The sequence below is a fragment of the Heptranchias perlo genome, chromosome 22 (assembly GCF_035084215.1).
Source record: "Heptranchias perlo isolate sHepPer1 chromosome 22, sHepPer1.hap1, whole genome shotgun sequence".
NCBI classification, from domain to species: domain Eukaryota; kingdom Metazoa; phylum Chordata; class Chondrichthyes; order Hexanchiformes; family Hexanchidae; genus Heptranchias; species Heptranchias perlo.
This window is the reverse complement of record NC_090346.1, coordinates 50,701,453-50,716,723: the sequence shown is the minus strand read 5'-3', so window position 1 is coordinate 50,716,723 and position 15,271 is coordinate 50,701,453. Positions and strand designations below refer to the sequence as shown.

At 44.1% G+C, this 15,271-nt stretch overlaps 1 protein-coding gene across 3 annotated transcripts in view; it reads right to left on the bottom strand.

The window, feature by feature from the left end:
- ankfn1b (ankyrin repeat and fibronectin type III domain containing 1b) overlaps positions 1-15,271 on the bottom strand; it is an 834,116-nt gene that overhangs the window by 794,238 nt on the left and 24,607 nt on the right. For 2 of the 3 annotated variants that reach the window (XM_068003637.1, XM_068003639.1), the window contains exon 2: positions 4,248-4,377. In XM_068003637.1, coding sequence (XP_067859738.1) covers positions 4,248-4,264 — 17 coding nt within the window. In that variant the 5' untranslated portion in view covers positions 4,265-4,377. Of the gene's footprint in view, positions 1-4,247; positions 4,378-11,982; positions 12,223-15,271 lie in introns of those variants that run through there. The other variant, XM_068003638.1, reaches the window with a different exon arrangement.

Sequence of the window (15,271 nt, the reverse complement as noted above, 5' to 3'; positions counted from 1 at the left end):
GGTCTCCATACTTAAGAAAAGACATACTTGCTCTCGAGGCAGTACAAAGAAGGTTCACTCGGTTAATCCCGGGGATGAGGGGGCGGACATATGAGGAGAGGTTGAGTAGATTGGGACTCTACTCATTGGAGTTCAGAAGAATGAGAGGCGATCTTATTGAAACATATAACATTGTGAAGGGTCTTGATCGGGTGGATGCAGTAAGGATGTTCCCAAAGATGGGTGAAACTAGAACTAGGGGGCATAATCTTAGAATAAGGGGCTGCTCTTTCAAAACTGAGATGAGGAGAAACTTCTTCACTCAGAGGGTGGTCGGTCTGTGGAATTTGCTGCCCCAGGAAGCTGTGGAAGCTACATCATTAGATAAATTTAAAACAGAAATAGACAGTTTCCTAGAAGTAAAGGGAATTAGGGGTTATGGGGAGCGGGCAGGAAATTGGACATGAAGCTGAGTTCGGATCGGTCAATGCCCTGTGGGTGGCGGAGAGGGCCCAGGGGCTGTGTGGCCGGGTCCTGCTCCGACTTCTTGTGTTCTTTAGATTTGTGGTTGGGATCAGATCAGCCATGATCTTATTGAATGGCGGAGCAGGCTCGAGGGGCCGATTGGCCTACTCCTGCTCCAATTTCTTATGTTCTTATGTTCTTATGTGGTCTCATCAATGCCCTGTACAACTGTAGCAAAACATCTCTACTTTTATATTCCATTCCCCTTGCAATAAATGACAACATTCCACTTGCCTACTTTTTGACAGGAGTTAATGAACAATAATCAGGATTGGAAATCCTGTTTGACTTTCTACTCCTCCTTAGCTCAGAAGCACTAGGACCGATTATAGCACCCCTACAGTCATCCTGCTCCAATCGGTACAGACTGGGAATCAAACTGGGGGCGTTCCTTGTTTGTATGGCTTTATACCACACTGGGCAATCCACTTAAAAAGTAAATCATCAGGGGAGGCTACAGGACAATTAAGACATTACATATAGTTATATCATCTTTCCTAATTAAAGGACAGTAACAAGCTGCAAGAGCTACTTAAACAGTCCTAGGGATATATTTCTGTGGCACCACTTCCGCAGCATTGTAAGCAGTAATTCCAATTATGTTAGCACATAAAATAGCCAATTAGAGCAGATACAATCCTTATTTCTTGTACAGAATAATAAAATGAAAGACTTAACAGAGCACAAGTGTGAAATTGCTTATGTAAACTGAGGCTTTCTGGAAAGCCAGACTGTGAAGGAAATTAGCAAGGGAACAAAATTGTTTGCAAGCACTGCCCTAATGAAATAACTATGATTTATGTATAGCACCTTATCATGTCCCAAAGTGCTTGACAATCAATGAATTACTTTATGTAGGCAAACACAGCAGCCAGATTGTACACAGGAAGATCCAATAAACAGCAAATGAGATTAATAGCCAGTTAATGGGGTAGCTTTTCCTGTTCCTGTGCCTGAGTCTACTGGGACACCAGGGCACACGAAAACAGAAAACTCACAAAATCCGGCACAGAGGAGCATATGCTCCTAACGCAGTCTGTCCGATCTTCTAAGCATTCATTTAAAAGGACAGAAAATCAGACGCACTCTTTTAAGGTCTTGCACTCCTCCCTGCCTGATTTTCCTGTATTTGCTGCCCCCAGGCAATCCAATAGACTCAGGAACAGGAAAATCTGGCCCTGTGTTTTAAGAACATAAGAAATAGGAGTCAGCCGTACGGCCCCTCGAGCCTGCTCCGCCATTCAATCAGATCATGGCTGATCTTCGACCTCAATTCCACTTTCCTGCCCAATCCCCACATCCCTTGATTCCCCCAGAGTCCAAAAATCTATCAATCTCAGTCTTGAATATATTCAATGACTCAGCATCCACAGCTCCTCTGGGATAGAGAATTCCAAAGATTCACAACCCTCTGCGTGAAGAAATTCCTCCTCATCTCGGTCTTGAATGGCCGTACCCGTATCCTCCAATTATGTCCCCTAATTCTAGACTCTCTAGTCAGGGGAAACAACCTCCCAGCATCTACCCTGCCAAGCCCCCTCATAATCTTATATGTTTCAATGAGATCACCTTTCATTCTTCTAAACTCCAGAGAGTATAGGCCCATTCTACTCAACCTCTCTTCATAGGACAACCCTCTCATTCCAATAATTAATCAAGTGAAGCTTCATTGCACCACCTCTAAGGCAAGTATATTCTTCCTTAGATAAGGAGACCAAAACTGTACACAGTACTCCAGGTGAGGTCTCACCAATGCCCTTTACAACTGTAGTAAGACTTCCTTACTCTTGCACTCCAACCCTTTTGGTGGTGTTGGTTGAGGGCAGAATGTTGGTCAGGACACTGGGAGAACTCCCTGGTCTTCTTCAAATAATGTCATGGGATCTTTTACATTCACCTGAACCACCAAAACAGGCAGAGTCGCACCAGAAAGACATCACCTTTAACAATTGTAGCTGAGGCACATTATTGGGGCTTTATTTCACACGGGTAATTCTGTGATCCCACTTTTCCATCAGGGAGATGTGTACACAAGGCTACACTGTTGTAACCCAATGAGTGCAACCCATGCTCCCTATGAGTGTGACTCTTTGCTGGGAGTGTGAGGATCAAGGATCTGATGTGGGCTGGAGATGCTGACACTGGATGCCCAATCTTAGCCAGAGCATCAGTAGAAATCCTATGAGTGGCTTGGGTGCCTCTGGGTTAGGAAAGTGAAAATCAAGCATAGTTCTTGATCCTGATAACTATCCAGTGACCTCTGCTATAAGTGTTTATGTGTGAATATCGGGCGAGTATAGGATTGGGCTCAATTGTGATGCACACCATGATGGCTGTGAAGCCGACCAGAGGGATTTAAATGAGGCCCGGGAGTTAAAATATCCCAGGCCTTATTTTTAGAGCAGCAGTTGAGTTTCTAGCTCTCCCCACTGCTCACCTGCGTAAAACCAGCCCGCAATTAAAATCGGAGCTTGTGTGCTTTTTTCATTTTCTTTGAACACTATCATTTTATCAGTTATAAAAATATTGGAGATGGAAAAAAATCTGTTTGACTGATATTCAAGAATCATCCAATCGGGTAACAAAGAACCTGTTCGCTTTCCAAGGTGGGGGCACCTCGAGGATGGAGGTGTTGGGCGACCAATGGTGGGAGCATGGGGGCGGGGTGCTTGAAGGCGGGAGGTCATATGATGAAACTTCTCGGAATACGTCCAACTGGAGTTGGCAACCCAGTACCATGAATCCAGTATCAAGTCTGAGCTGATGGTGCCAGAGGTGTGGTGATAAAACTGGCACACGGAGCACGGTATCTTTGATATTCTATTGTTGCTGCATCCTGTGTTATAATAATGAAAAGTATAACGTTCACACAAATGACATAAAAATCCAGCATTACTGTTAACACAAGGAGCAATTCCATGATCCCATGTTCCTAGCATGGTGGCACACTTTCAAGGAGCACAGGTAGGAAAATTGCGACTACTGTGCTGTGGGCCTTTTTTTTATTTGTTCTCGGGATGTGGGGAACACTGGCAGGCCACATTTATTGCCCATCCCAAATTGCCATAAGAAGGTGGTGTGGGCCTTCTTCTTGAACCACTGCAGTCCTTGCGGCGATGGTGCTCTCACAATGGTGTTAGTTTGGGAAATCCAGGATTTTGACCCAGCGATGATCAAGGAACTGCAGTATGTGTACAAGTCAGAATGGTGCGTGACTTGAAAGGGAACTTGGGAGGTGATGCCATTCCCATAACATTGCTCCTGTGAGCACAATTTCCCCAGTAGGATCACAGAATTATCCTCACAGATCCTACCCCACTAACACTGCATCAAGGCTCAGGGGTAAATGCAATGCCCAGTGTGATACTAAGCTATACAGGGCAGGAAGGTTCCAGATCTTATCCTTGATCTGTACTGAGTTAGCTGATCTAAGGCAGGATAGCAGCAGGGGCACCAAAATTGGCCACAGCATCCTAGGCTTCCCACAAACAAAAAGCATGACAATTGCCAAGGCTCACACATGAAGAACGGCTACTAGGATTTGAAGTACAGATGGGTGGCCAGTGCCCATGAACCTGTACCATTTAGAATCAATGCCTTCAGGAGAGAAGGGGAATAGAGGAGTGAAAACTGACAAAAAACAAAGACTTCATCTCTTCCCCAGAAAAAATATAGCTCTCCTCTATATTTACATCACAGATTTCTGACACAGGTTTATGAAATTATGTCTGGTTGTACTCTACCCTTTCAGGAGGTCCATGCGTTGCTGCTCGGTGAAGTCCAGTGCTTTAGGCCAATGTGCAAAGAGTTGCCTGATGTTAGAACTTGTGTGAGACCCCTCACTGGCCTTAACAGTCAATACTGCTCAGAATCCTGCACAGAAGAGAAAATAATTTAAATGAGATTTTGAAGATTGGTTGAGGGAAATCAGAGGAACTGAAGAAGTAGTTTTCTCACATAAAATACATGCATAACCCAAAGGGTTTTTATTTAAAATTCAATACAAAGCTCACCCAATGGACCTAATGGGTAAAGGAATTGCTCAATGTAATATAAAGTCACACAGACTAGAAGGTCCCACAAACAACAGTGAGACAAATGACCAGTAACCTTTTTTTGATGGTGTTGGATGAAGAAGGAATGTTGGCTCGGACACCAGGAGAGCTCCCTGCTCGTTAAATAGCTCTTTAATGTCCAGTGGAACAGGCAGATGGGGCCTCAGTTTAACATCACATCACATAATCTAGCATTCCCTCACAATTACACTTAAGTGTCAGCCTAGATTATGTGCTCAAGCCTTGGCCTGGGCTTCAACATACAACCTTTTGACTTGAGACTACCAACTCACAGGCAGGCACGAGCACAGATACACATGCACTACAGAAGAAGTAGTCAATGATATTAAGGAGGAAGCAGAGGATGATGAATTACTGAGTGCTGGTGAAGAAGGGGTAGCAGGTATGGTGCCTGGCCAGTTGGCAGACACCAAGCTGAGTGCCCCTATTGAGTTGTTGAGGACAAAGAACTAAATGGGTTTGCTTTCACGTGGAGGCTGTTACAGCAGCAGCACCATATTACAATTACTTGCCTCCTTGCACACAACAGCGAATGGTTGACTGGCTACCTTTAGAGAGTCCATCACCCCAATGTGCTGGCTTCTCCTGCATTTGAAATGTCAGAGATCAATGGTTGTCTGCCACTAAACATGTGACAACACCACTGGCATCTGCAGTTGAGACCTCTGACACAGGCCATAGGTAAAGTAGGATCATCTCTTATAAATGCTCTCACTACTATGGAGACTTTGCAGCCCAAACTCCAAATGCAGTTATGGCCAGCGTCAACCGACTTGAGAATGGTTAACGGCAAAAGGTAGAGTGATTACAAAACAGCATAAAATCTCACTGTTCTCTTTTCACACGGAACACTGGATATCATGAGGAAATGCCCTTCAACACTGGCATATATGGAGCAGCGCAGGTGCAGCCAGTTGGCACTCGTGTCAGCAGCAGACCTGTACCAACATGCAGCCGTACACAAATAGCAGTTGGCTCTGCCTCTGAAGCCACTGAGCCCACAGCAATTATAGCATCAGGGACTCCTGGCACTGATGCAGGTGAATCAAGGTAAGTCACAGATTCAGATAACACCTTCAATATCTCCTGCTGTTGGTTCCATAGCTATCTATCAGTGCTACTCCGTCAACTTGGAGAGCATGTAGTATTAGGGCACTACCATAATCAAAAAGCAATAGTATAGGGCAAACGCAGCAGCAAAACATATTAACACATACATCACTGGCACTGCACACCAGAATAAAATGTTATTGTGTCTATCATTTCTTTCATTATGCAGATAATCACTTGTCTTAAAGCCAAACAATATTTGTGCATTTTTTTTCATTATAAATATATATGTCTGCATTTGTGCAGAAACTCAAAAAGGGGAAGGAAGGGGAAGGAGAGAAAATTCCTTTAAGGAATGATGTCTAATCATCAAAATAAATAAGTAAATGCCCTTCCCCTCCACTCATTAAAAGAGGCACAGCCTTTATACCTGGAAAGGGAGAGCAGCCAGACAGTCATACCTTATTTCTTATTTTTGTCACATGAATATCACATGCAAGCAATGTAATGACATTTTTACAGTAATCTATTTTGATACAAATTGCATCTGACTGTTTGGCAAGCAAATAAAAAAAATGCATAACATATTATGCAGATGATCATGAGGGCACTTTTTCACCTGTTGTTAATTGGACGCTAACCCATCGATCTGCAAAAAGTGCAGCACGGGGCATCAAATTGCATTTGAGTATAAATGCCAATTCCTATTTTCTGTCATGGATTTAAAATGGTAATAAGTTTTCTGCCAGTGGGTTGAAAACAGCAGTTAAAGCCATTACTCAGCAGGAAGACCAATAAATTGTAGTCATGCTGAATCTTCTGACAATTATGTGGCAGGCACGCATGGAGATACAAGTCTCATTCAGTGAAGGACTGTATAGGACACATAAGCAAGCAATTCCAGGAAAAGAATTGCTGGTATTTCCTCCTATAACATGGTGTTTGTTTCCATCATAGGAGCCGTCATGCTTTCAGAGCAGGCATGTGATGAATAGGAAGTTCAGGTGCACTAGCAGAGGACTATGAGAAGGCAATCTCTGGGAAAGAATGTCTTACCTTGGGCCAACAGCAGTTAATAATGCAATTGAAGCTCTCCAGGGAGACACTTAGTGGTTTATGGTAGTAGATAACCTAAGGGAATTCACTGCAATTCGATCTGCACTGTCTGCAGCTGTGAAAGTCACAGCTGCCTTAAATTAGTGAAATTCTGAGACATTAAGCCAAGCACTACTACATACCAAGTTGTCCCATTTCCCGCACTTCTGCCCTCACCCCTTCCCCTCCCTCCCAGAACCATGATAGGTGCCCCTTGTCCTCACCTTCCATCCCACCAACCTCCACATTCAACATATCATCCTCAGTCATTTTCACCACCTCCAGCGCAATGCCACCACCAAATACATCTTCCCCTCCCCTCCCCTTTCACCATTCCAAAGAGAGACCACTCCCTCCGCAACACCCTGGTCCACTTGTCCATCGCTCCCAATACCCGCTCTCCTCCCGACAGCACCTGCCCGTGCAAGCACAGGAGATGCAACAGTTGCCCTTTCACCTCCTCCCTTCCCACCATGCAGGGCCCCAAACACTTCTTCAAGGTGAAACAGCAATTTACTTGTACTTCTTTCAATTTAGTATACTGTATTCAGTGCTCATAATGCAGTCTCCTCTACATTGGGGAGACCAAACACAGATTGGGTGATCGCTTTGCTGAACACCTCCACTCAATCCGCAAGCGTGACCCTGACCTGCCGGTCGCTTGCCATTTTAATTCCCCGTCCCACTCCCATTCTGACCTCTCTGCCCTCGGCCTCTTATACTGTTCCAATGAAGCTCAACGAAAGCTTGAGGGACAGCACCTCATCTTTTGTTTAGGCACTTTACAACCTTCTGGACTGAACATTGATTTCAATAACTTCAGACAACAACCACTGCTCCCATTTTTCGGACAGCAGGTGCTGGTATTGATTTTGATGTTGCCATTTACAGCTCCTCTAGACCCATCTTTTGTTTCTTTACTGTCCCATTACCACCCTCCTTGCCTTGCACCATCATCCCTTTTGTCATTTAATCACTCCTGCCCTCCACCCTATCACAGACCTTCCCTTTTGTTCTTTCCTCCCCTCCTCTTTCCCTGGCTCTGTACTTGCTTAAAAACTGTTTAATCATCAACTTTTTCCAGTTCTGACGAACGGTCATCGACCTGAAACGTTAACTGTTTCTTTCTCCACAGATGCTGCCTCACTTGCTAAGTATTTCCAGCATTTTCTGTTTTTAAGCCAAGCACTATATTCACCTAAATTCAAGCAATGACTGATACACTATTCTGGAAGTGTTGCAGATTCATCCAGATGAAGATGCAGCAATACTTTTTGTGCAGGTGTCCTGAAATGCATAACAAAGAATCTTACACAGAATCATAGTAAATTCAGCATGGAAGGCCATTCAGCCCATCCTGTGCATGTGGCATCACAGCATAGTTATCTACCCAAACCTTATTTCCCTGCTCTTCCCCAGGACCCTTAAATACTTCTTCATCTTCAAAGCCCTGCAAATCCATGGGCCTGCAATCCTAGCAATTATGCCATCATCGTGCCCACCAGTAACCCACGCCGTTGACCCTGGGGGACTCTCTGGAGTCAGAGAAGGTTCCCTACCCCAATATGCCACAAAATCTGGCAATTGCTACTACATCCCCGGGGGAGCGTCGGGTTCCCCCAGAAGGAGCATTGATGTGCCCTGCAGCTCCCTTTGTAAGCAGCCACATTAAAAAAAGATTTGACTTTGTTTTTCTTTCAGAGTCCAGGCCACAATTCCGATTTGGACCCTTCAGGTAGGGCCCATATTTGCCCTTCGGCAAGCTGGTACTTCTGATTAGCATCTCAGCCACTGATCCTGCCCCCGCCAACTTTGAGGCTGGGAATACAGGAACTCTTGACTTCTGAAGTTCCTGGGCCTGGCTCTGCCCCACTGATGTCACTGGCTTTGTAAAGAATGGATAGAGGCCCCAACTTTTACAAGGCATGAAGGAATCCCTGTTTCAGGCTTGGACCCAATGTATTTTCCGGCCCTTCCAGCGTATTCCTGCCAGAAATGGAGCAGAACGTGCCTCAAGGGCCAATGATTTTCGACCCCAAATGTTTCAATAGCCACTTGTGGTAATGCGTTCTGTATTCTAATAATTATTTGCATGAAGATATCTCCTCTAATCTCCCCTTTTGTGCTTAAGCCTGCAACGATGACCAACCACAAGGGAATTTGAAATATGGCCTAAAAACATGGCTTATTCCCCTTTAATGCAAATGAACCCATGTAATTGCAACAGCTCAGGACAACCTCAATTGCGATAAAATGGGAATTTCTATAAAGCGGGAAGCAACAAAAATCAAAGCTGGTCTGCTGCATAACTATATTTGCCTAAATTTCTTACAACATCTTAAAAAGGTGAATATAGTGTAGCATCTTAAACATAAAAGAAAAATGCTCACGTTTCATGAGGTTTTTTTATGCTGCAAAGAATTCTATGATTTTTCTTGGTGGAGTTCAGATGTCATCAATCTCCGCACTTTCTCTTCCAATGTGTAAAATTCATCAAACCTTTCGCTACCTTTTGACTTGATGAATCGACGCAAAATGCACAGTGCAGAATCTACCTCTCCAGCTTTGTGAATTTCCAGCTCTGGCACATCTTCATTTACATCCTCGGCAGCCTCTGTTTCTGAATCATTCAGAAAAGATATGGGCCCTGAATTTCCACTTTAGGCGCAATCGTCACTTGGGCGCAAATTGCACCGGCTAGGCTTTACTGTGAGTTTCCACTAAAATGCATTAATATAATCACAAACGTAAAATCAGCGCAATCCGGCAGCTTAACATAGGATAATCGTTTTTTTTTGCAATAAAAAATATTCATTGATGATTTTAAGATGTATTTAAGAGTGGTAACTTGGTGCAGTTTTATTAATATAGCTGAAAATGGGTTCATTGGAAACAATAAGCATTTTTACTAAGTGTGTCTCGTCCATCACCTGTGAGTAACCTGATTTTAAATCACTAAAACTGACTTTAAAAAACTATACTGAAGCATTTACTACTTTCATTAGTGTACACTAGTCAGTTTCTTAGTAAATTAAATATTTTTTAATGTTTAAAAACATTTAAACTGTGCCTACTAGAATCTCTGCGCCTAAGAAAGCTTGCTTAGTTTTAAAACCCCCCTCGAATGGCCGCAGGCTGGTGCAATTGGCGGAAACTCACCATCCTCGTTGTTTCGATCGGAGGCATGGCCAGTTTGTGGGCGGGGCCGGCTTCAGCGTGATTATTTTTAGCCAGCACAAAAGATCACGGAAACTCAAATTACGCCAGGCGTAAATTACACCCAGTGTAAACTGAAATTCCGCTATGTTTTGTGCTGATTCGGCCGCATTGTGCTGAAAAAGCCAGCGCAAGGTAGCGGTAACTCTGGGCCACGATTTCTGCATCAGTCATCTCTCTGCAAATGCCACGGTCATCATCCATTGAAACAAAAAAAATCAAACTCCACCTCAAACCGTCGGCAATCCCTTCATCAACCTCCTCAACTTCGACTGGATTATTGTTTTCCTCGTTGGAAACAAAACCTGTTCCTAAAGCAGATAATGATGCAGCTGGATTCCAAACTCTACTGGATAAGTGCATAGGATCCAACACGCTATAGTTTTTCATAACCTGTGAAATGCCAGTTTCCTCTGTGGAATCTAAAACAGAAACCACCTTGCGCAGGAATTGCTTTTTGTAGTGTTGCTTTATGCTGTGAATGGCGCCTTGGTCCAAGAGCTGAATGATGGTAAAACTTGGACCCTCACGCCTGAAAGATTAAGAGCCACATCATGGTAAGTGACATTATCCATCAAAAGCACCACCATCTTGCACCGCTTTCTCATCCTGACATTGAAAGACCACAGCCACTTTCCGAAAATTGTTTGCATCATCCACGCATTAGCGCTGCTTCCGTAATCAGTTGGAAATGTTTTCACATTTTTAAAACAACAAGGACTCTTGCTTTTCCCAATCACGCAAGGTTTCACCCAAGGTCTCCGAGCCCATTTGATTAGTGGGCAACAATGTACGGCATACTTTCCTCATTTTGCCACAACTCACCTTCTCTCATTTTTTGCATAGGTTTGATCAGGCAGGGCACGATAGAAAAGTACAGTCTTGACCAGCGAACCCAATCAAATTGAAAGGTGGAAGCTCAGGTTTAAAGGTGAAAGGTCTCATTAAAGCGGGATTTCTACACGCCACACTGGCATATAAGCAGAAATTGCAATAAATGAAATTGCAATAAGAACATAAGAAATAGAAGCAGAAGTAGGCCATACAGCCCCTCGAGCCTGCTCCGTCTTTCAATAAGATCATGGCTGATCTTCGACCTCAACTCCACTTTCCTACCCAATCCCCACATCCCTTGATTCCCCTAGAGTCCAAAAATCTATCGATCTCAGCCTTGAATATACTCAACAACTGAGCACCCACAGTCCTCTGGGGTAGAGAATTCCAAATATTCACGATCCTCTGAGTGAAGAAATTCCTCCTCATCTCTGTTCTAAATGTCTGACCCCTTATCCTGAGGCTATGTCCCCAAGTTCGAAGCTCTCCAGCCAGGGGAAACATCCTCTCAGCATCCACCCTGTCAAGCCCTCTAAAAATCTTATATGTTTCAATGAGATCACCTCTCATTCTTCTAAACTCCAGAGAGTATAGGCCCATTCTACTCAATCTTTCCTCATAGGGCAACCCTCTCATCCCAGGAATCAATCTAGTGAACCTTTGTTGCATCGCCTCTAAGGCAAGTATATCCCTCCTTAGGTAAGGAGACCAAAACTGCACATAGTACTCCGGTGTGGTCTCACCAAAGCCCTGTACAATTGCAGCAAAACTTCCTTACTCTTGTACTCCAACCCCAATAAAACAAACTTTTCACAAAAGGAAATAGAGGAAAAAACAGGACGATAGAAATGGTGGCATTAAAACGGGAATTGCAATTAAACGAGTTGCAAATACTTTTTCAACTATGAATATATCTTAAAAAAACCACTTCATTCCCTTTAATACTCCTTCCAATAAGTTTATCTGATTTCTTTCTTCATCTGAGATTATCTTTTAGCAATTTTATATTTAGTCTAGTGTATTTTACATTCTGTTACCTCCTCATTTATTTTAAAACAGTTGCTTTTCTCTTCTGCTATTTTTAAAACTTCCCAGTTTAACTTTTAAGGATGTGGTTTTTACATCAACCAATTTCTATAAACTCTGGGCTTCCTCATCTACCACCGACCTGCTGAAAAACAACAATCCCAATACAAATCTTTCTTACCCAGCACAGGAACAAAAAGTCAACAGCAAGTCAAGCCACCACAGTTTATCATTAGTTTGTTGAAGCTCTAGTTCCGGAAAAGTTCACTCCAGAACCAAGATGTTTCCGAACTCCTGTACATTGAGGTGGGGGCAAGATGTTGTGTAATTATAGTTAAGTATAACATATGATTACAGACACTTAATTTTTTTTTTAAATCAAAATGTGCCCCAACCACACCATTCACGATCAGCTCCTCAATGATTCCAGTTCCAATGTCACGTAAGCTTGTCTCTCTGAGAAAGCTATCTCCTTTCATCCAGCTTGGAAATGCCTCTGCCATTACTTCAGTGAGCAGTTATAGAGTATTACCAGTGCTTTACATCATATGTGTTAATACTGTTATGCTCCATGCCAGCTTAATCCTAATAGTTACATTCATTGATAAAACACGTGTTCAGTTAGACAATAAATCTTCAACAAAGACCTGGAAATGCTTTGAAGTGGCGGGACAGCATAACCTCCCCCATATAAATTTCAATCATTTCTTCATTCTGTTTTTTTGAATGAACAATTACTACAAGAAATGTATTTATTAACTGATTCGAAATCAGCCCCATACACGGAAAATGCCATGAAAATTTAACAATGAACTGATGTGATACCACCCACCAGGAGCATGAGATTACATGGGTGATTCAGCAATCCAGCACTCCCAACAGGGAAGCTGCACTCACAGGGAGCACAGATTGGACAACAATGTAGCACCAATTCTCTGACCCTTGCTCCCTGCAAATGCATCTCCCACAGACTCACCTCTTACCTCTAAAGACTAAGGGCATGATTTTATTGGGGAGCTGGGAAGGGGGCAGGAATTCCTGTCGGGAAACCCAGGAGTATGTATTTCCCGGACGTCCTTTGGTTTTGACATAAGGACGTCTTTTATATATTTTTGTGTGTGTTTTCCACTCGACAGGCCGGCCTGCTTGACAGGCTGGTCTCAGTCAGACAGGACAGCAGCCAGGAAGAGGACATAAAAAGGCAAGTGTTACATGGGCGGGGGGTCGAGAACCACTGGGGAGCTGAGTCATCGGGGAGCTGAGTCATCAGTGGGGGCGGGGGGGGGTCAGGGGGGAGGGAGGTTCGGGCTTCAGAGATGGCGAGGGGGGGTCGGAGATGGCGACGGGGGGTCGGAGATGGCGAGGGAGGGGTCAGAGATGGCGAGGGAGGGGTCAGAGATGGCGAGGGAGGGGTCAGAGATGGCGAGGGAGGGGTCAGAGATGGCGAGGGAGGGGTCAGAGATGGCGAGGGAGGGGTCAGAGATGGCGAGGGAGGGGTCAGAGATGGCGAGGGAGGGGTCAGAGATGGCGAGGGAGGGGTCAGAGATGGCGAGGGAGGGGTCAGAGATGGCGAGGGAGGGGTCAGAGATGGCGAGGGGGGGTCAGAGATCGCGAGGGGGGTCAGAGATCATGATGGGTTCGCTGCAAGTAGGCTTGTTGGGCTGAGGGGATGCACTCCTGCTCCTTGGGGCCCACAGCTGTGCTATAAAGACATTTGACTGCAGTTTCAGGACTTCTCACCTCCTCTCACGCCGGGTGAAGTAGAAGGCCCAGGAATCTTGGCCCCCAGGAATTAAAAACAAAAAATCTGTAAAAATGGAGGCCAGCAGCTTTTTTGAAAGCTTTTGCTGACAGACCTGCCTCCTGTGAGCAGGTTGGTCACCCACCCCTCCTCCCGCCTCTGTGAAAACCAGAAGTGGGTGGGTTGGAGGCAGGTTGGGGGCGGGTTTTAGATTTTAAAATTTTTACCCACCCGTTTTTCCCATTTAAAATCATGCTCTATGTTTTGATTTCCAAACAAAGCTCCTTCAATGCATTGTGGGTAAAAGGACCACCTCATCAGGGACTAAACTATACAGACCAGAATGTCTCAGGCTTAATTCCTGGTCTATGCCAACTTAACTGATGTCAGCTGAGGCAGCAATTGGGATGTTCCAATTTGCCTCAGGATCCCTGGGCTGCTCCTCGTTGCTACCCAATAACTTCTGCTGGAAAATGCACATTGATGGATATTAGACAAGAATATCTGTCTGTATTAAATGATTGATTTCAATCTGTTATTACTAGAAACAATATACTCAGGGTTAATTGTGGTTTTCTGGTCGCTGTTTTCTGCAAGGCACAAAAAATACACATTTTGTTATGGCAGTCGAAATCCAATTAATTTTCATGGGTGGCACTTTCTGTGAAATCTGTTAACGCAGATTGAATGCAGAGTCACTGAGGTGTTTTGTTCCAATTATCACAGGTAGATCAAATGGAGGGAAAAATATTCTTGCCATTGTCAAAGATTGGCTATCCATTTCATATCGATAAGATAAATTCAGTCTTTTGTGAATTGGTTTTATTTCTTACAAATTGAAAGGAATTGGAATCATATTACTGTGGATAAGCTTGTTTGAGACATAGAAACATACAAACATAGAAAATAGGAGCAAGAGTAGGCCATTCAGCCCTCCGGGCCTGCTCCGCCATTCAAAATGATCATGGCTGATCGTCTAACTCAGTACCCTGTTCCCGCTTTTTCCCCATAATCCCAAGATCCCTTTAGCATTAAGAAATATATCGATCTCCTTCTTGAATACATCTAATGACTTGGCCTCCACTGCCTTCTGTGGTAGAGAATTCCACAGGTTCACCACCCTCTGAGTGAAGAAATTTATCCTCATCTCGGTTCTCAATGGCATACCCCGTATCCTGAGACTGTGACCCCTGGTTCTGGACTCCCCAGTCATCGGGAACATCCTCCCTGCATCTAGTCTGTCTGGTCCTGTTAGAATTTTATATGTTTTGATGAGATCACCTCTCATTCTTCTAAACTCTAGTGAATATAGGCCCAGTCGACGCAATCGCTCCTTATACGTCAGTCCTGCCATCCCAGGAATCAGTCTGGTAAACCTTCGTTGCACTATCTCCATGGCAAGGACATCCTTCCTCAGATAAGGAGACCAAAACTGCACACAATACTCCAGATGTGGTCTCACCAAGGCCCTGTACAACTGCAGTAAGACATCCCTGCTCCTGTACTCAAATCCTCTTGCAATGAACGACAACATACTATTCGCCTTCCTAACTGCTTGCTGCACCTGAATGCTCGCTTTCAGTGACTGGTGTACAAGGACACTCAGGTCTCGTTCCACCTCCCCTTTTCCCAATCTATCACCGTTCAGATAATAATCTGTCTTTCTGTTTTTACAACCAAAGTGGATAACCTCACATTTATCCACGTTATACTGCATCTGCCATGTTCT